Source organism: Perna viridis, chromosome 1 (genome assembly GCF_037379345.1).
Source record: "Perna viridis isolate PV_CMFRI_1.1 ecotype Kerala chromosome 1, ASM3737934v1, whole genome shotgun sequence".
Taxonomy (NCBI): Eukaryota; Metazoa; Mollusca; class Bivalvia; order Mytilida; family Mytilidae; genus Perna; species Perna viridis.
The window spans coordinates 21,460,613-21,483,848 of NC_142445.1; the positions used below are offsets into that span (position 1 = coordinate 21,460,613).

At 32.5% G+C, this 23,236-nt stretch overlaps 1 protein-coding gene across 1 annotated transcript; it reads left to right on the forward strand.

Moving 5' to 3' along the window:
- Positions 1 to 142: 142 nt before the first annotated feature.
- LOC148627758 (methionine aminopeptidase 2-like) lies at positions 143 to 17,962 on the forward strand. Its single transcript, XM_088578262.1, has 12 exons — positions 143 to 306; positions 4,687 to 4,785; positions 8,238 to 8,285; positions 8,920 to 9,031; positions 10,172 to 10,277; positions 10,793 to 10,848; positions 12,102 to 12,283; positions 12,660 to 12,754; positions 13,304 to 13,400; positions 13,758 to 13,861; positions 14,640 to 14,755; positions 16,907 to 17,962. Exons 1-12 carry the CDS (start codon positions 162 to 164, stop codon positions 17,157 to 17,159), a joined length of 1,413 nt encoding a protein of 470 aa, XP_088434388.1. The 5' UTR covers positions 143 to 161; the 3' UTR covers positions 17,160 to 17,962.
- The last annotated feature ends 5,274 nt before the right edge of the window (positions 17,963 to 23,236 follow it).

Here is a 23,236-nt window from a genome sequence, read left to right on the forward strand (position 1 = left end):
AAAATCCTCAAATCATTAGAATAGCCTTCTAAATGTAGTTAATTTCTAATTAAAGGCGTTATGATCTTGTGTTTCTGTCGCCTGTAATGTCTTTTTTCGGTAATTTTCGCTCCGACGTACGTAGATGTCATGTGGAAACGTAGCCTTTTTACAAGTTCAGCATGGCCGACCAAGTTGCTGCAAATGATCTTGAAAGTAAAGATCAAGAAGCTTTAAACGGGGATGAAGATGACAAAAATCCCGTAGAAGGTCAGGAAGAAGAAGTCGTCAAAAAGAAAAAAAAGAAGAAGAAAAAAAAGAAATCTGGTACGATTTGCCAAGGACGATTACGGAGTCTGCTGCATGCACTCCTGTAATGTTTACAGGCTCTCATTCATTTTGTTTTTTACATCCCGACTTCATGTACAAAATCGTTGGTTTACTTCTAATTTTTGTTTCAACTTCTTTGGAGTAGAGTATATTATGGTGGTTTACACATGTTATGGTGTATGTTTGGTCTAATGACAATCCATCAGTGCCATGAATGCATGATTCTAGGCTATATAGCTCTAGTGAAAAACTTTCTACATCAAAACCGATTTATTGCCATCTGACTTAACATGGCTGCATCGACAATCCAACAATGCCAACAATGGACATATACATAAAAGCATAACTTGGTATACTTTGAGTAATCCCAACACCATCACTACATCAATGTCTACTCATTGGCGCAGACTCAAACACAATTTTGACCTACAATGTATATAGTTTAAACTGATTTAGTGATCCAGCATTTTAGAAATGAGTGGAAATGAGTTTGGGTGGGGAGGCAAAGTTTATTGTCCATTGTGATTAAATAGTGTGATTTAACATAGTACAGTGAATCTGTTACTATTTCATCTATCTTCAAATGATACACTCTTGGTATAATCCCTTTCGCAGTATATCTTTGTTGGTGACCAGACACTTGAGCTGTTTTCCATACTAGGTCTTACTATGGTCGTGTTCTATAATTAGTTAAAAAGGTGGTTTGAGCAGGGCTCATGCTGTTGGGCAATTTTGGGTAAATATTCCAGGGCTCAAGCCACTGGGTAATTTGGCAAAATAGTTGTCCTGGTGTCAATCACTTTGCCTTCAGGGGACACTTAAAGCAAAGTGGTCACCCTTTCTTTTTCAGACATTGCCGAATATCGGTAAACAAAAATGGTGCCCATTTGAGTGAAAATAATTGGTAAAAATTTTCAAAATCTATCAAATATTTGGTAACAGCTTTATCAGGTATCAAATGAATACACCTGTATCAGTGTAAGCTTGTTGTAAAAGGCGACTTAATAGTAGTCAGAACCCAGACTGGGGGCTAGGGCTCTTGGCTTCGCCATAGGAGGCTAAATTGCCTGACCCTGCCCACCTCTCCTAATTTCCAATGGCAATCAAAAGTCATCTACCCTATTATCCTTGTGTCCCATACCATTTTTTATTTCATCATCATTTCATGTTCATTTTATCATCCATTTTATTTTCATCGCCCAGGTAAAGCTGAAATATTGCTGCTTGGGCATTAAACACCAACAATTAATCAATCAATCATTTTGTCCAAAATATTTAGATACTTACACATTTCCATGTAGCTTCCAGAAAAAAGTACTTGTAACATTTATTTTATTAAAAGAAAATAAACATCTAAAGAAATTTGCTTATTGTATACATGAGCATTTTATGTAACAACATATACATGGTTATTTGTATATCACATACATGTAGTGTATAATTAATAAAAATGCATTGGTGAATTGTGCACATACTTGTAATAATCTTAACTCTCCCTGACCCCTCCCCATTTCTCCCTGATGTCTCTCTGAAAGAGAAGTCCCTTCTCCCTGTTTTCTCCTGTTAGAACTCATGTTGCTTTGTTTATCTGTATATAGTACCTGACTCTAGTTATGTAATTACTTACTAGGATTACACTTTCCATGAAGCCCATCATTAGGACAAGGCCAATTTTGGTGTGAGGAAGTTATTTATGTTCTGCTTTCCCTTTGACACGTAGAAAAATTGAATTTCAGGGAGGGCTTGTTAAGTTTTAATAGCAGACTTCAGTTGTGGACATTTTGATTTTCATTTGAAGTTATCCTTTAGAAACCTTCAATTTTAAAAAATCCTTGAAGACTGCATGGATTTACATGTGTAAGGCAAAACTTTTAATCTCTGTGTTTTTTTTTGTGTGTGTTTTTGTTTATTTTTTTTTGTATTTATACAGTAAACCTCTTCTTAAAATTTGCCTTTTAGGGAATGATATTAATATATGTGTGTGTCTATAATTTTGCAGTTGTCACTTATTCTAGGGTATGCTGTTTTGGAGTACTGTATTACTCTTAAAGTAGTTTTGGATCTCATGATACTTCGTCACTTGCATTCCCAACTGACCTTCCCAAGCTATTTATTGTTTAAATCATGTAGGATGACAGAATTTTCCTTACCACTTATTTGTCTGCTGATAGGAGATCATCAATGAAAATAGAGCAATTGACCAATTACCGAACAGAACTATATGGTATTCCACTTACTAATAGTATTTTGCTAGATACATTTTATATCATACCATTCAAAGCAACTTGTTGCATCCTGTTACTAAAGTAGGATGATACCCACTTATGCCTTAATTACTAATTAATTATAGCACCACAAAAAGGAGGCTTTGATTGATTTCGAGGGTTGTGACGTGTCTTGTTTCCTGCGGCCTGTAAAAGAAAAAGTAGGGAATTGTTTTATTTTTTAAATAACATTGAGTTAATTGGGATCCAGAACAGTTCAGACTTTAAGAGTGCTTGAACCAGAATTGTCATCTTCCATGATTAATTTTTAATTACCATTATTTGCCTACAATGCCAGAGAAACCCATCAATTACTGCCTCAGATTATATTAACCAATTAATCATGATAAATTTACAACTGATGCCAATCTGAAGATAAGATTACATTGCCCATAAGATTCTTAATTAGTTATTCCACAAATTAATTTTTAAGGGAAGTGTCAGTCAGATGATAATATTTAGTGAGCCAATAAAAAGACTGTGGTCAAAGCTAAATCATTCTTGGTCAAATGCACGTGACTGTTTTTAAATACAAAGTTTAATGAAGGTTGAATACAAAAGCATTTTCAACATAAAGAAACAGATTTAACTGATAAAGGAATATATAGAATCCCCAAAACAATGTTTATTCAATCTGATACTTGCTAAAACATTTTAAATTGAAAATAAAATGGCTGGCTTTTGTTTACACAACCATGCTGTTATCTCTGTTGTGTATCTTCCTCCCAATTTCAGGAGAACATGTTTTGGTGGGAAAATAGAAAGAAAAATGGACTTTTCAGTGTACATTTAATATACCTAATAATTTCCTGGAAATTGGCAACAATTTTTTTAAGGTCAGAGTAATATACCTGTATGTACATGATATTTTTAATGCTAAAAAATGAAAATAACAAGTACTAGAAAACTTAAAAAGTGAGGGAAGAATGCATTTAATGAAATGGATATCGTAATTCTACACAAATCCCCAAAACATTGAAATGAACAGTTGTCAAATCTTGATTGTGTAGGTGTCAGCGAAAATTGTGCCGTTAAAAATTTTCCTCCATGCTTCCATGGAGAACCCTGGGTAGGGTAGTAGGGTATAAGCCAGAAGCAACCATTTTCTTGAGTCTGGACAGCACTTGACTAGTATAAATAAACAAGTTTCCTTAATAATGTTCCACATGGTAGTATACCACCAGACTGAGAGCAACTACTCATCACAGCAGCTTGCAGGATTGTTTTGAAACTTACTGGCATGTTAAAATACCATATCAGGATGTGCATATTGTCAGGAATATAAGTTCGGGAAAAATTGTAGAAATGACGGCTGTTGGACTTGGGCATTTTTTGGCAAATCTTTGGTCTGATGTGTTGTCCACAACTCCTCGTCATTGACTTATAGGATTGTTATGAAACCTGGTGGCATGTTAAATTACCATATTGGAATGTCCATATGGTAAAGATTTTATGTTTGGGCAAAAAGTGAAGAAACTATGGCTGTTGGACTTAAGCAGTTTTCAGCAAATCTTGGGTCTGATGCATTGTCCACAACTCCTCCTGAACAATGCACAGGATTGTAATGAAACTAAATGGAGTGTTAGATTACCATAGAGTTTTGTGCTTATTGTCAGGAATTAATATCAGCAACAAAAAAGAATAGTAATAATTTTTGTTTGGAGTTGGGTGTTTTAGAATGGCAGTGAAATTTTGTTTCAAAAGTGCTTAGTCTATCCTCCATAAAAATTGTGTCCAATATGAATTGTGTATTGACACTGTTCCCCAAATGTATAGGTATGTTTGAATAATGTAAATAGATCTCTTTGAAAACAATACACCCCAAAGGAAGGCAGGGATTGATTTTGAGGATTGTGATAGGATTGATTGAGGAATAAGGGACCTAAATGGGACCTCTTCAATTCTTGTCAAATTTTTATTCTATTTCAAATACTTATGGTAATTGCAGTCAAAGTTCAGAGCTATTTCAAGCTTGAATGTTGTGTCCATACTTGCCTCAATTGTTCAACATTAACCTCTATTGTTGTATCAAGCTGTACCATGCGAAGCATTTTATTTACTTTTTGTATCTTCCAGGAAGTATATGTATGTATTCTTTTTCTCCTTTGTTTAGGAGGAGAAAACGCAGAAAATGGTGAAAATGAAGGTGATGTTTCTGAAGTCACAGACAAATTAAACAATCAGAAGCTTGAAAATGGAGAGCCAGATCCAAGTAAGTACATTTCTGCAGCCTACATACAATTGCTTAAAGGAAACCTGTGATTCATTTACAGTTATGTTGGTATTTTATATCTAACCCTAACAAATAAGAAAATATTTTTTTGTATGTATGTTTGAGGGGGGTACAATGTTGATATTTTTCTATACAAGTACATCCACCCGGGTTAATGCGATATCGTTAACACGGTACATGTCGCTAACACGGTTGAACAAAAGCAAAACAAATTCTAACATGTCAGAAAATGGTAAGTTTCTGCTGTTTATTCATCACTTTCAGGGTAATTAATATGCCTTTGAACTCGCATAGGAATGCTTATTTGATTGTACATGTAGCAACGGGATCGATTCTGTACCGTATTTTGGTGTGTGTTGTGCACACTTTTTTACCAGGAAACTAATTTCGGATCATGGGGTGCATATAATACACCCATACATCGTTTCAACACATTTTTACAGACTTTAGATGGGTCGAAAATTAATGACCTCGAGGGAGTCAACATCGAATCAGAGACCACTTATGAGCTGCCAAAGCATATTTATGGATTTTTCATGAGTTTTTTGTTGAATTGTTACCTTTGTAAGCATAGATTGTCAATAAAATCTTCTTGAACATAATCTGGTTTTAATTTATTTCCTCCCAAAAGAACATGGCAGATTACATGTATGTTTACAACCGCCATACTTTCGTTTTTGTGTATGGATTAACTAATGTTGTCACATGGTTATTGAGGCATTGCAAAGGGTATTTAGATGTCACTGACTATGGTTTCACCTGTTAATTTTATATCTAACAAGCAACTGACATATTTATTGAGGGGATTAATTAATCATGACGAAGACACAAGACAATTAGTTACCGGTATTATCAAAGGAGATTGTAAATTGCTTTGCGATGTGTATATAATTATGTCTTTACGATGTACACAACTTGTTAACAATTTGAAAGAAGTAATTAAAATACACACAAATTTAAACAATTTAATTACTAAATAACAAAATCTTGGGCACATTGCTGATAGAGCCCTAAAATATTTCCATTAGACAAAGTAGTTGGTTTAAAAAAAAATATCGTTATTTACACATTGTATTGAACTCTACTTCATAGATATTTGATATTCTACATTTTGAAAATATTGGCTTCCTTTTTTTTATTGAACAAATATCAGAATCCTTATCCAACGTAAAAACTATATTTTTAAACATAAACCCTTTATGTATCCCCAATACACATCGGAGAAAATTCTGCATCTCATTATCACACTTGGCCGAGCTATCAACACACATGCCCTATTTGATGACCGTCAGCATTGTTCGCTCAGACCCCTTAATTGATTGTAGTAAAAACAGACCTAGAATTAGCTATCTTCAGAAATTTATTACTCTCAATAGAAACCTTTCAAAGGTAATCAAAGCATATGTCCAAGCTAACAATTTCAGCTATTGTCTACGTTACGCATTTCTTACCCGAATAGTAAATGAATACACATGAACACTGACAAAACAGATAAATACAAAAAGTAACAAAAATAAATTTCTTCATTGAAATAAATACACAAAACAGACAAAATGGTCCCTTCTATTTAAAAAAAAATTGAACCCAGTAATGTTCGTGGTTCTAACAAGTTACGCTATTTTCACCATGTACAATACAAACATACATCAGTAAAAAAGTTTCATACATCAACTTTTAAAGGAAAAACCACCCTGCGCATTATACACAAATGCGCACTATACACACCAAAATATTGGTAACTTGTGAAAAACAAAGTGTCAAACTAGGTACACCCCAAAAAATTTTTTTCGTATACATATATTTCCATCGAGTGCGGAAGGGGAGAGGAAGGTGACATCTGTATATTAGCTTATTATATTATATAAGAACAACAGGTAAATGCTGTGTTGTTTTACAACATTTTTAAAGAAATAACTGATGCTTCAACATCACTGTTCTTTCTATCATAGTGGTGCCAGTTTCATTTCCAGGTTCATATTTTGATGTTATTTAGAACAAAAAAATAAAGTACATGAGATAATATGATATTTATAGTTAGTTTTTTACCAGATTAAGCTGAAGGGGACTTTAGATTTGCACTCTGTCTGTCCATCTGTCTGTCTGTCAGTTTAGAAAAAAAAATGAATCTTTTCGCCTTTTTAGCTCACCTGGCCGAAGGCCATGTGAGTTATTGCCATCACTTGGCGTCCGTCATCGTCGTCGTCGTCCATCGTGGTTAATAATTTTTCAAAAATCTTCTTTGACACTACTTGACTAATTGAAACCAAATTTGGTATGGATGTTCCTTGGGATATCCTGCATAGAACTGATTTGGGGATTTTTGATCCGTCGAAAAACATGGCTGCCGTTACTTAAAATAGAACATAGGGGTCATACAGTAATTTTTTGCATATATCTCCAAAACTGTTAGGTTTAGCCAAATTCTTACATGGGGATAAAATTGTCCAACACGATGAGATCTATCTGTAGTCAAATTTTCATTTTAACCTGTTAAGCCATGTTGGAGTTATTGCCCTTTTTCGATGTTTTTTTATGTTATTTCTTTCAAAAATCTTCTCCTTTGAAAAAAAAAAAACTAAAAATGGAACAAAGTGGTCACAGTAGTTTTTCACACGTCTCCAAAACAGTTAGGTTTAGCAAAATTTTTTCTATAGCTGAAATGACCCTTATTATAAGGCCTTCAAAAGTCTTCAGGGATCAAAGTTGTCAGGTGACTCATTATAAGAGTTCTTGCCCTTGAAAGATGAATTTTTACAGTTTTCAGCCAATATCTTGAAAACTAGGATAGATGGAAAAGAAACTTTCTATCGCAGAAATGATCCTTTTGATACTCCTACCAAAGTCTTCTTGAGTCAAAATTGTTGGACAACTCATCGTTAAATTTATTGCCCTTCAAACTTTAGCCTGGTGAGCGATATAGGCTCCCGGGAGCCTCTTCTTCTAAATGCTTGCAGATTTTGAGCTGATTTTTGGTATGTGAGTCTATCCTTATGAGTTACAGATCAAGTTAACATTTCATTTTGCTCATTTTTGTCAGAGTTATGGCCCTTGAACTTTAAAAAATTATCAAAATTTAAAGTTTCCTCATATTTTTTCAAAAGGCTTGTAGATATTGAGCTGATTTTGGTATGTGATTCTACCCTGATGAGTTTCAGATCAAGTTTAGGTATTAAACCTAATCTGTCCAATTGTTCATACATAAAAATTTGCAAATCTGCATCTGTTAAATGGATTTGAACATCTTTCATGTCTTTGTCCATATCCTTTCTTCTGTTCAAAAATCAAGGTCATTTCCTCAGTTTGTCATTTATACTTGATGATTCAAAGTAGTATTGTATCAGTGATATAAACAGCCAGTTAGGGACTATGTGTTGTTTTGCAATACTCTCAGAATGCTTGTTTAATTCAAAAGTACATATTTTTTTGCACAGGTCAGCCAGCAAGTACTACAAGCAAGAAAAAGAAAAAGAAGAAAGGAGGTAAGTCTATTCAAATGTTTTACTAATGTCACATTTTTGTTTTCTTACCCTCATTTCTAATAAAATGCTTTGTTTTCATTATGGAGAATGTTTTGCTGTTTCTCAGTTTCACTTTTTATAATTTAAATGTATAGCCACACGTACAATGATGAGATTGGTTGTTCTGTTGGTGTTAAAAATATGGAGAATTTTTTAAAAATAAAAATATGTACAGGCATTACGGGGTGAATAAGGATTCAAGATTTTTTTTTAAATCTTGGATATGTTTGAATATTCCTGGCATGACATTCAGATTATGTTTTATTATATGATGCTCATCATGTTACAAATTGTCTGTGTACATTTCTGTTACAAAGTAACAATCGGTGCCTATCATAATGTCTGTCTATTACATTTTTCTGTAACAGATTCTCAGCTTCTTTTGAAGGGAATGCTTAGGTTTTGCATGATAACTTGTACCATGTCTCCCCTTTCCAGATTCCTCACTATTCTATATGTTGACTGTAATTGGTTGGGAGGGGTATTGCTAGCATGACATAGCACACATCGTATATAGTAAAGCTTTTGATGGAAAGCAACTATATTGGACAAAGAGAGTTTGATACTAAAGTTTTTTTTTTTTCATATTTTTCAGATAAGAAACAACAGACAGTTCCCCCATCCATACCAATATCAGAGCTGTTTCCAAATGGAGATTATCCAGAAGGTGAAATTATGAAACATCCCATTGTCAAAGATATGGATTGGTAAATATACTTGTGGTATAAATTATTGCTTATTAGTTATGGTTTAACAAGAGGTAACTATAACTTCAGTAAAGCAATTGATATTAGAAAAAAACTTACTTGTTTTGAACTGCCAAAGATGAAGTTGATCAAAAATAGACAAACTTGGTTAAAAATCTGTGGAAGTAAATAAAGAGACATAATTGCACATATTTATATGGTTGGGATGGTAAAAAGTATTTTTTTTAATGGCTGAAATGTTACTTATTTCTTTTTAATTGAATGATACTAATTACCAGTTGATATTATATATTATCACTATTTTGTTTAAAATCCCTTTGATCTTGCTATACGATAATTTTCAATCTCGCACCAGTCGAGTGAGAATGAAAATTATCGCTAGTTTCTATGTCCTCCCGTGACATACAAGCAATGGCGTATGAATATTTGACAACCCAAATAACCATCTGTTTGTTTACTGCGTATGAAATAATGGCTAATTTGTGGCAATATTTTGTAATCTACAATGGAAAATGATTAAATACATTAGCTCACTTGATTAGAATGAATAAATCCAAAAATTATTTAACAAATTTTTCATGCGATTGTCATAATTAACTGATTTTTTTTTTTTTAAAATGTGTATCACAGCTGCCCAACATACGTGATGTCACGTGGCACATTGCTGAAAAATAGTCCCAAAAGGAAATTTTGCAGTGCTTATAAAACTTACGTATTTAGGTCAAGGAAAATTAAAATAAAAGAAAACTAATACCTTACAATTTAGCAAAACAGCGATTAATGGATTATTAAATATTTTTTCAACTCGCAGGAGTTTCTCATGCTCATCTCACTGAAAAAAATATTAAATAATCTAATAAACCTGAAATACTATGGAAGATTCTATGCTATGCTATGCTATGCTATGCTATTTTTTCTATTCTATACTATTCTTTGTAAGGTACTAATTTCAGTGGGTTTTTTATGTTCTGTCAGTCAATAAATTTCCAAATGAAGTATAAATTTTCTATTAAAACTTGGACCCTGTTATAAAATCTACAAATTAGTAAAGACGAAATTGACTACTACAAAAATCAATATCTAAGAAAAATATTACCATCACAATAATTATGAATCTCATGATTATCTTAAATTTGTCAGTCAAACAGCTAAAGACAGATTCACAGATGAAGAAAAGCGAGCATTAGACAGAGCAAATACCTACATATATCAAGAAGTAAGACAAGCTGCTGAGGCCCACAGACAGGTATGAAATGGGTATAGTTAATTGGGATATATAAATGATATAATAACCTTCTTGTACTTTATTGCGAAATTATGGTTGTAACGTGTGGAGGAAAATATTCAGTTACGTTCAATTAAAGAACTTCTTTATCCATTTGATGAAAGTTAAATGTAGATTCAGTGGTGAGTTGTGTCAGTGAAATTAAAAGAAGGGATACATATTAACAAGAAAAGTGCAGTTTATAAGATGATCATACATATTACAAATTTCATCAGTTTATGAGTCTGATTAAGTTATTGTAGTTTTATTATCTAGAGTTCCTGAATAATTTTCTTTTCAATGGGATGTAATCATTTGATTAAATCCATTCCTAGCCTTTTGATTCCATCACCAAATTTTGCAAAATATGTACTAAGTGATACACTGTATATTTTTTTTCTACTTGATCCCACCTGTTCCTAATATACATTGTACCAAAAACTCTTTTATCTCTGCCCATATTTAGAAAATAATAAAATATAACCTTCTTTTTTCAGACCAGACAATATATGCAGAATTATATAAAACCTGGCCTGACTATGATTGATATATGGTAAGTTAGAAAGAGTGATCAAGAGAGACCTAGATTCAAGCGGAAATCAGAAGAATATAATCAGGATAAAGACTAGACCAGAGTTAAAAGTGGTAGCCTGCTCGCCAGCCCAAGACTGGCTATTTTTTGACAGGGCTGGCTGATTTTAGCAAAATTTATATAGCCATATAGTAAATATATTGAAAAATTGTATTCAGGACAGAATTTAAAGGAGTTTCCTACCATGACTAGACAGGAAAAACAGATGAACACAAGAAAAAACATGAAATAACCAAAAAAAACATGCAAAACTGGAAGCACGAAAAATGAGTGAAAAACTGGGAGCACGAAAAATGAGTGAAAATCTAGGAGCATGGAAAATGACTAAAGAAGTTATCAGTGTAAAATGTAGTATAATTTGCTCAAAGAATTATTATTCTTGTTTCGATGAAAGCTGTATATTTCTTTCCATATGTCAATATATGAAGGTTCTGACTCAATAATCTATTGTTATACTATAGAGTTTGATATATAATGATTTAATGAGAATATCACCTTGGTCTTTGTTAAGAGTTAGTATGAATTTATTGGACTGTTGTACTTGAATCCATGTCACATTCTACTGTGGAACTTTTTAAATTAATCACATCACTTTCTGAGTGGAGGATAGTAATTAATAAATGAATGTTTTATTTTTGATATTTCATTGGGCTGCTAAAACATTTGCTGGTCACACATTTTGGAAAGAAATGCTATTACATTTAATTTGTTTCTCTTATTTTTTTTTTAGACATACATAGAAAATAAGCAATACTTTGTGGTCAATAAAAGAAATCCACATAATTGTGGTTGTGACCTGTACTGTAAAATTACCAATTTTCGCAGTGTACTAATTTTGGCTATTTTCACACTGAACATAATAGCGCAAAAAAATTGTACCCACAAAATCGATTTTTTAACACTATATAAGGCTTATCATTTTTTTTCAATCTGTGAAAATTGATACTCACGAATATGTTCACTTGTAAGAATCCTCAAATATTAGCAACCGCAAAAATTAATGCGCTTACAGTATATATAAAGCTCAAAGATGTGTTTCATTGACTCATGGAACAAAATGTATAAACTGAATTATCCAGTTGATAAGATTAACATGTAATGATAAGCACAGTAAATGTTATTATGAACAACAAAGAAGCTAAGCTTACTTCCTTACATGGTCAGTACTTTATGTAACAATAATTTTATGACACAAAAATCTCTCTTTTTTTTAGTGAAACATTAGAAGGTATTTCAAGAAAGATGATCAATGAGAAAGGTTTAGAAGCAGGCCTGGCTTTCCCTACAGGATGTTCTCTGAATCACTGTGCTGCCCATTACACACCTAATGCTGGAGACCCTACAGTATTACAATATGATGATGTTTGTAAAATAGATTTCGGAACACATATAAATGGTAGGCTTTTAGTAAAGAATCTGGAGCAAATTTGAAATCATAAAGTCAAACATAAAAGATTTTGACAGACAAAATAGACAGTTTGTTTTTTTCATTTGTATTTTTAAAACATTTTTAAAAGTGAAATGTCAATATCATTTTAAGTTGTGAGCCATTCCAAACTTACCCTCACTTTCAACTGTGTTGTTATGAGAAAGTTTAAACAGAGCAGTTTTTAAGAGGCAGTATCGAGTTAACTTTACTTACCGGTAATCGTGGTCAGTTTCCATTTTCATTAAATTACTTTAATGTGAAAAGTAATGTATTTTGCCCTGCTTTGTTTTTCATCTAATTTTTTATACCTACAAATTAAGAAGACATGGTTTTTTTTTTCCAGGTAGAATTATTGATTGCGCATTCACCATGTCTTTCAACCCTAAGTATGACAAATTATTACAAGCAGTAAAAGATGCAACAAATACGGGTATAAAGGTATGGTAATGCTTTGTGTCTGTCAGTGTTTATATAAAATATTTAAAATGGGATAATTTTTCTATTGGTCTATACCTTTTTATTATGTATTTAGATTAATACATATTTTTGGGGTTGATTTTATTAAGCAGTTAGCAGTGAGCTTAAAGGTGATGGACATATGTGCTCTTTATTTCCCTTTTTCTGCTGATTTTTTTCCTTTTTTCTTTATTGTTATACCCCCGCTTGAAAAGTGGACGTTATATAGTGATCATGTTGTCTGTCCATTCGTTGTTCCGCAATTCTAATCAGCAACTCCTTTAAAACCACAGAATGATATTTAATGAAACTTTCACAATGTCTTGATCACATGATTCCATTGTACACTTCCTATTTTGTTTTTCTCTCTGATTGATTTATGGGGTTTTCTATATGGGTTTATAGGGAAGGGAGTGTGGGTATCTTCAAGTGAACAAAGCTGACAGTTTTTCTAGTTTTCTAGCTTATACTTTGATATACCCTATTGATCTTGATAGTTGATGGTGATTTTTCATTCATTCTGATTTTAAGGCTGCTGGTATTGATGTGAGGTTATGTGATATTGGTGAAGCTATACAGGAAGTTATGGAATCATATGAAGTAGAACTTGATGGAAAGACCTACCAAGGTATATTCTCTTTATACTGTTACATATGAGAGTTAAATTTAACCTTAAAATAATGAAAGCTAATCCTAGATATCTTCAGACATGATTTTTTTTTCAATTCAAAGCTGAACTCAATTTGTTTACTTCTGATTTTTCCAATATTGGCTTTTTTTGTTTGCTTTGTAAAATTATACCAGTATCTTGAAACTGATGAATTTGATAACTACAGTATTCTACAGAAGGTCATTTACCAAAATGAAACATATATATATATATATATATCAGATAGGATAGTATGAAAGTGATTTGATAAAATGATAAAGATTTTCTTGGTAAGTTTATATAAACTGAAGTTACCATTGGTTCATTTATTTTCAGTGAAATCAATAAGAAACTTGAATGGTCATTCCATAAGTCCATATAGAATACATGCTGGAAAAACTGTTCCTATTGTGAAGGGTGGTGAGGCAACAAGAATGGAGGTATGTATTATGTTTTCAGTATAAGTGTCGAATACTCTGAGAGTACTATTGTTTGTGGGTACCAATTTTCATGGTTTTTGTGGGTTGGTTTAACCATGAAATTTGGTTTCCAATGTAAAGAAAATTCCCATTGATGTGTATACTGAAAACCTCAAAACCATGAATTCAAGAATCCTTGAATTTGTGTTTCTTCCCTTATCCACAAAAATTGGGATCCACAAATTGCAGTACTTTCACATTAGTATTGCATGTATTACAGCAACAATTCTGTCTTTTGTAATTTTTTTCTTTTATAGGATAGCAAAGGTTTCACTATAGTTTTGCATATAATTGATATGACTTTCAGATAAAAACATCTGCAATGAAGCCAGAGGAATATTAAGATATTATTATATCTACATACAATGTATTTAATTGGGAAATGTAACTATATTGTGAAGAAAATTTACTTAAAAAAGAACACTGTTGTTATTCATTAAGCACTCACAGCCTTTGTAGCCCATTACATTTGTATGTAAATGCGAGGAAGTAATACAGGTATCATATCGTACTTTTTCGGTTTCAGAACCTGAATGTATTAGCAAGTTGTGAATAACATAAGCCTATATCACATAAATGTTTATGGAAACATTTCAAATGCCAAGTTAATATTGCATCCTATAGCTGTAAGAAAGAGGATTGGTGACAGCATGAGTTTTGAAAGTGTTTTTCACTTTAAATTTTTATAGACCGTATTATTTATCATAACTTTATACCGTAGAAATTATTATTTTGACAGGAAATGGAGTTTTATGCTATAGAAACCTTCGGTAGTACAGGAAAAGGTGTGGTACATGATGACATGGAAACATCACATTATATGAAGAATTTTGATGTTGGACATGTTCCTCTACGGTAAGTTGATAGTAGTTGTACGAATGAATACAACAAAATTTTTAAAGAATTTTCAATCATTTCAAGAAATGTCAGGGTTTATTATATGAGGAGAAGGGCCTACTATTGTACTCTTGTCAGTCCATCTCTCTGTCTCTCTTATTTTTGTAACACTTCTATATTTATGAAAATTTATTTCCTACTTGAGTAATAACTTCTTGTTCAACAACTCAGTTTATATTTTAAACATATACTTAAGTTGGGGGTTATGACTAGTGAGCATTGGTTAACAGATTTCTTGTTTCCATTTGTGAGCTTTTAAATTGTCCCTTGTGATTTTTTTTCACAAGTTAAATATCAGATACAAGACTTAAATGTACTCAATCTGTGAATCACCTTGTTCGTCTGTCAATCTGTGAATCACCTTGTTCGTCTGTCAATCTGTCCATCTGTCTGTCCAAATTTCATTGCAATTATCTCTGCTACAAATTAACTGATTGATTGCGGTGTGTAGCTTTATGTAAGCAATTGTGGGTGCTGTCAGATATCAACTTCTCATTTCATGAAACTTTCCTGCTTTTTACTTTTTGTCACTGAAGTCTTGTCTTCCAAAGGATGAATTTATTTAAAATTTGATATGTTGCTTCATATAGATAGGGCTTATGTTGGCAATGATTTTGGTTGTTGAGCTTCATGTAACTTTATGTTTCTACCCGTGTTGTTTCCATGAAAAATCTTCAGAGACATTTTTTTGTCAACATAATTAAATTGTATATATACATATATATTTATGTAAACTGTATCCTGTTGTACGTGATACTTCTAATTAAATGAACAAAACATTACACTTGTAAATTCAATTATTTAAAGCAAATAAAATAATTAATTCATTCATTCAAGCTGTTGATTAATTGATTAAGTGCTGGAATCTGAAAGAATCAGGCATAATTGAAAAATAATGAATCATGCTCAGTAAAAGAATGAATCATGCTCAGCAAAAACAGAGGAATTTGACAACTTTGGCTCAATGTTCGTGATCTTCTGAAGTATAGTTGAAAGTTTGCTTATCTTAGAAGTGTAAGAGGATGCAGAAAAGCAAGTTCTAAGTTACAATAGAATGATAGGGGAAAGGTGAGTTATCTCCATTTGGTGATGAAATTGCAATTGATTTCATATAATTTATACCTTTAATTATTGACACTTGGAAAAGAGATGAATGCCATTTCTGCATTTCAGATAACAATTTGAACACGATTTCATGGAAAGATTTGTTTGGTTTTTTTTTTTCACAATGATGTACCCACTGCCTGATTCTTAAAGAGAATGGCTCTTAAACCAATCTATTTCTGGTTTCAATACACCAGTAGATCAACTTGATAAAGGAATTTTAAATAGTTTTATTCTATTATTAATTCTTATTGACGAGGGTTTTATTTAGAGCGTGTAATATTTCATAAGCAAAGTATTATATCACATTGTTAAATCAGCAATATGTTTAGGTATGAAACATGTAATTTAAATGTAAAGGCATTGTATAGTACATCGACTCTTGATTAGATATGAGATTTTGTGCTTTTTTGTGTCCCATTTGTAAAATCAATGGGAGGTTCTAATTAGCTAAAATACAGAAATTTATATATAATAAGGCAAAACTACCCACAAATACCGATAATAGAAATGATTTCTTTTTATGTTTGAATATGTTTTTTTTTCTTTTCTGAATTAGAATTTTACCATTTCAATAGTTTGGGCAGGGTTCGACACTAACAGTTGTCCATTAGTCCTGTGCCACCCTAATTTGAGAGAGGACTACCTTCAAATTTTAATGGGTAGTCCTTTGGACTACCTAAATTAATTCTTAAAATTTTACTATACCTAAAGACAGAGCTGCAAGATAATTTTAAGGACTACCTAATTTGTTGATCAGAAAGTCCTTATGGCTACCAAGCTAGAAAAGTTAGTGTCAAACCCTGTTTTGGGCATATTACTTTCAATTTTGCGAATTCCCATTCCTTATTTGACTTCATAGCAGCCTTATGTCTCACCAGAGACGAAGAGGATTTAAAATTATAGAAGTTGGCATTATAAAATTCGTCCTGAAATAAGTTATCAATGAAGTAAATTATTTGCTTGTTTTATATAATTTTTTAATTTGCATTGGTTAATTTGCAGAGTACAAAAGTCTAAACAACTGCTGAATTGTGTCAACCAGAACTTTGGCACCCTAGCTTTCTGTAGACGTTGGCTGGATAGACTAGGACAGACTAAATATTTAATTGCTCTAAAGAATCTTTGTGATGTTGGAATTCTAGATGCTTACCCTCCACTCTGTGACGTTAAAGGATGTTACACTGCTCAGTTCGAACATACAATATTGTTAAGACCTACTTGTAAGGAAATAATTAGTAGGGGTGATGATTACTAAACTGTGATTCTACAAAGCAATCTCATACTTGTAAAGGATAGGTTCAAGTTCATTGTCAGAGTACAGATATTAATACCAATACTTTTACTTTTCTTACTTTTTAAGAGTATAAAGTTAATGTTACTGGGAAAAAAAAGACCACTATGTTTTGTCTTACTAATAGCATGGAAACAAAAATAATTTTCTTCTTTTGAAAAATGGCTTGAAATTATTTACTTAATATGCAATGTCACCTTTGTGTAAATTGACGCAATATTACACTGAACTTGAATTGATATTACTAATGAATTGGGAAAGTGTTATTTCTAGAATGTTACATGATGGAATATTGCATAACACTGGTACTAAATAGAAAGTAATCACTTCAGTCCTTTCGTGAAGAAGAAGCTCTTTTTCTGCTTGCTATTTAAGTTATATTACATGTATTATGGATTGTTTGACTGGATGATGGTGTCAAGTTTGTTTCATAGAACAGTGAGGGGGATCATGCACGTTTATTGAGAAAATGTTATATTAATGTTTATTTATAACACCATTGTAATAGTATATCATGTCTAAAGAGATTTTGGAGGCAGAGACTTTTACCAAAAAAATGTCTCTTTTGCATTGTCAATAATCTAACTTGTTTGTACTATATATTACCAAAAGTTTTCTTTTGGTGTGGATTAAGTTGTATCAAGTCTTAATTGTTCTTGAGATAATTTCAGAAAAGTAAAGTATTTGTCCTCTTGTCATTCAAATTGGTGTATCATGGTATGATATTTACGTATCTTGCATATGAAATAAATGAGTGAACCATCATAGACTTGCCTTTTGTATCTTCTTGAAACTGTACTTATTAAGTCTACTATTCCTTGCTGCCTCATGATGAAATGACATAGAAATGACTCGATTTATACTATCAATTTTAATTTCTCTCCAGAAAAATCATAATGAAAATGATTTAATAATTGGCAACAATAAAAATTTTGTCTATCGAAAAATAACATAAATTTTCCATGTGCATATTGTTTATTGCGCGAAGTGCAATAAATAAAATATGCACATGGAAAATTTATGTCATCTTTCAATAGACAAAATTGTTATTGTTGCCAATTCTTATAAATTAATTTTAAAACATATTTTTATCTTTAAACATGAGAAAAGTAGCTCTGAATTTAACTGAATAGGAACGTGTCATTGTTTTTTTATCCATTGAGAAATAACAAAATTATTTTAACCAGATTACAGTATTTATCTCAAATTAATGTATTTAGAAATACACACATATTTTTTATAACCTACATATCAAAATCTTCATTCATTCTTGAGAACAAATACAGCTGTATTTTTTTTAAGTTAGCTTGAAAGAGTAATCAAGGGAACCAAGGTTATAGTGGTAATCAAAAGAATGTAATCCAGGGACAAAGACCAGACATGGAAAACAGACATACACAACAAAGAACATAAAGTAACTAAAATCATACATACAAAGTAACAAAAGTAAATGAGCAACTCAGACTCCACTAAAAACTGGGAGCATGGACCAGGTGCACAGATAGGGTAAGTGTCCTCTGCTTTTCTAGAAACACCCGCCGAGTTGCTCATAAAAAGTCAAGTCCGGGGTAGACAAACGAGGAAAGGAAAACCATGACCCGTTGAATAAATCAGTTTTCATGGTGCTGATGGATACACCATAACGATCCACGAGTTCATGATGACGACCATGAAACTTCTGTAGTGATGACATCAATCTTGTAGCAACATAACCCTGTTCCAGAAGCCTATTTGTTAGAGTTCTAGTGCAATACAAAAAGTCTGCGTAGTTTCGGCAAGCTCTGGCATAACGTATGAGTAGGATATGAACACTCCATACGCAGAAGCCGAAGGGATGTTGCCACAGATGAAAGGAAAGTTGACAATTCTGAATGAAAAGTCATCACGTTTGTCGTAAAGTTTGGTCAATAGTTTTCCTTTACCATTGATTTTTAAGTGTAGGTCAAGATATGAGGCTGACTTCACAGTGTCTGTAGTATCTTTTATCCTAAGTTCTTTTGGGTAGATGCGATGTATCAAATCCCCAAAATTAGGATTGTTTAAAGATAACACGTCATCTATATAGCGGAAACTGAGATTGAAGGATCTAGCCAAACAATATTCTTTCTTTCTGATCAGATCAGCTATAAAGTCAGCCTCATAAGAGTGAAGGAATAGGTCAGCTAGTAAAGGAGCACAATTTGTTCCCATTGGAATGCCGACCGTTTGTTGAAAAACACGTCCACCACACTGGACAAATATGTTGTCGATTAAAAATTAGTAACTAATTTCTTTTGATTGCTAAAAAAGTTGACATTTGCTGTCACTAGGCATCTGACATTGTCATCAATTTAATTGATTATTTTTCCTATGATATATTGAAGGACTTTTAAATTAACATTCTATATGGTCTAAGAATATGCATTCCCAAGGTCATCATTGGATCCAATTGGTCAAAATTCTGTTTGTTAAGTTTGTCTTCTTTCAAACAACAAGTAGATACTATGCTTAAAAACTGATAATTGTTGTCAACAATGAATTCTATGTTGGTGACACTCAGATTGCTAGCCATTCGAAGCTGCCATAGGAACTTGATAGAAATATAATTTTGGAAAATATCTATACATACATAATCCTTGTTAACAACAAATGATGAGGGAAGGAATTCTTTAATAGATCCATTTTGTGTTTATTTGTTTAGAGTGGACATAAAAGGTGGCTGCCAGAGTCCCATTTAGGAATTAGAGGCCAGAAATAAATATGTTACAACAGGCAGAACCTTGTCAGACATGCTAGTTTATCAGGGCATTAGTATTTCCCATAACTAGAGGTAAAACCAATTTCAATTCTCAGATATTTGGTATTAGTATTTCAGATGATCTAATTACTCCTGCCTGGTAACTGATTCTCCTAGCTGATCTTGAGCAATCAGATTAATGTGCAGCAGAACATTTCTTATCCTTTAAGTGTAAGTGTTAGTAAGAATCAGGTAAACTTGGAAAAATCAGAAACATGCATTTCAAAACCCCACCAATCTGACAATGGAATATCACTCAAGGATGCTTTGTCTATTTGAAAAGACCATTATTTGATCTCTGCATCATTGGATTTGCTCAGAAATATTTCAATAGAATTTTAGAAAAATGAGATTTTTTTTACAGAGTTATCTGCCCTTTAATTTTCATATTCGGTGCATGTCAATGTAATTGTAAATCAATGGTCCTGCATAATATGGAAAATCTTGTCTGTTTTCCTTGATTCTGATTGTGCAAATAGTGAAATTACACTATCAAAATGATGAGTTTTTTTTGTGGAGTCCGAGTTGCTCATTTGCTTTTGTTACTTTGTATGTATGATTTTAGTTACTGTATGTTCTTTGTTGTGTATGTCTGTTTTCCATGTCGGGTCTTTGTCCCTGGATTATATTCTTTTGATTACCGCTATAACCTTGGTTCCCTTGATTACTCTTTCATACTATGTTTCACCTACTGCCCGATTGTTACTTGAACTGACATTAATTTACAGTAATGACTGCATTTACAATAAGGAGTTTTATTAAGTTGCCTGAATTTTCAACTTGTCAAATCACTCAATGCATTTACATTCAGATATGTTGGGACCTATTTTTTATGGATTTTCATATTCTGCTTGTAACATTTTAGTATGAAAACGTGAGAGAGTAAAATGCTCGTTTTAAAGTTATTTCAGTTATATTTCAGTCTGTATAAGCTTTAGGTGTGTTGGACTGTCATGGCATATAAATTTGCTTGATTTTCCTCCTTTTATACTTGTAAATAGTCAATATTATAGATATATATTTTGATAACCTGCTTTCCGTATGTTTTTCAAGATAATACAATTCCTAAAGTTTGGGCCAGAATTGAAACGAACATTATCCCGATTTTAAATTACTTGAATAGAAGTGAATGGATCTCTTTTGAAGTTCTGAAACAAGGTACCGTATCATAAAAAGAAAGCTTGAACCTTAATAGGAATTTTAGACAAGAAACAAGCATTTCCCCTCTGTCTGGACAATAACTTAAACTGACATTTTCGTAGATTTTTGTTTCTATTGAAATATACCTTAACTTTGAATTATCTCTTTTAAATTGTAATTTTCCTGTATAATCACAAATAAAATGCATTAAATGCATGAAATAGGTGTCTGTATATTTACTGTCTTGCAAGACAAAAAAACGACCTAGATAAATTCGTATGCATGTGACTTGTGGTGACCTTGATCCGAGCATGTGCTGTAAAGATCGCTTCTCCAATAACAAATCTGATTGCAAAGCGAAAGTGGTATTTAAGGGCAAAGATCGACGGACTCAAAAGTTCGAATATAACGCAAGTATCCTTTTGAAATTTACGTATTGTGATATAATGTGGCTCAAATATGGTCGTTATTTATTTGAAAACTAATCAAGAAATAGATGAAATGAATGAAAACAAGACACGTGCTTACCTGTGTATCCGTTATTGTTATTTTTTTGCCAAGGTTAAAGTATTTTTAGACCAGGTGAATGTCCTTTCGGCAATCTTCGGAAGTAATGGCGAAAAATAATTAGATCAGAGCTATCGGTATTCTATGATTAAAAAAACGATGTTTTCGCAATATTCTGAAGGTATTATTGACATTTATTGCTTCAATTGCATTACTACAAACTTTTTTCATTGAAATACAAATTTGGCAGCTAATGCAGCTTTACGTAATTTAAGTGAATTGTTCGCTTTGAAATGTGTACCACTAGGTGTCGTACACCAAATGATGGCTAGAATTTATTTTTGAGTAAAAGGGGCCACTCCGATTCCGGTCAAAGAATTATCCTAGGTCAAACGTTTGACGTCATAGCTTTACCTCTTTGAAGCTTTCCGCAAATGTTCATGCACCATGCGAAGCATTTTCTTTGCTTAAAATTGAGAAAAAATTCCATTCAGTACTCTGAAGTAGTGAATGCTAGATGGTGCCCTCTTCTTAGTTTATTTTTTATTATTAATAAAATTACTATGTGTGAAACGGCAGCCACGGAATCAGCTGTATCATGAATTTTCCGTAAGTACGGAAGTGCGAATTTAAGAAGAGGCGTGTAGGGCGTGTGCCTTCTAAAATTGGGTAAAGTTTGTTTTTTTTTTTTTTGCATGAACACAGTACAGAACAGAAAAAAAAAACAGAATTTTTAATTTATAGTCGGATGCACAAGCCCTGCAGAACTTTTGTTTTGTTTTGTTTTTGTTTTGTTTTTGTTTTTGTTTTTTTTGTTTTGTTGTTGTTTTTTTGTTTTGTTTTGTTTTCTTTTTGTAATATGCATCCGACCATAGATAAAAATGAAATCTTGATTTTCCGCAAATTCTTCTTATTTATGGCATCCTAACCAGAAATCCTTTATACGACTCTGGTACAGTTATCCGTACCTTAACTTAAAGAAAAACTAAGTTTTTTACTCTCCACCAGCGGCACAATGAACCTCCTCCCATTTTAGCAATCCGCTGAAATATTCGCACCTGCTACGCCTCTATTAATTTTATATTATGCGATTCCTTCGATATTTTAGCTTCACATTTAGGTAAAAAAAAATATTTCAGTCTTACAAAACAACACTGGCACACGAAACACAGAGACACAAGTCAAACAATTACTACATATAAGTAATAACTGAAATCAAAGAAATTTGTTTTAAACTGTGCTAATCTGCATATTGATATGGGACTCTTTAAAATTCACGGATTAAATGTGCGATGTTCCAAAACGCATTTTTACTACGTTAGCCGAGAACTGCTCAGTGAAATGTATAGTGTAAAATATAACATGTCCTATTGTTAGAAAGTAATTTGGATACATATTCTTCATTAAAATGAAAAATAGCTGGCCGAGTGGTCTAGGGCGCTGGAATTTGTGCAGGCTGTGTTGCCATAGATGCCACAGCGGTACGGGCTCGAGTCCCGCGGAGGGAACGACCAACAATTTGCCTTGCAGATTTAACAGTTCTAACATCGTTGGGAAATCTTCTCGAGAATAGGTTCTCCTATTGTATATAGAGTTTCTATTAAAAACTGAAAGCTGT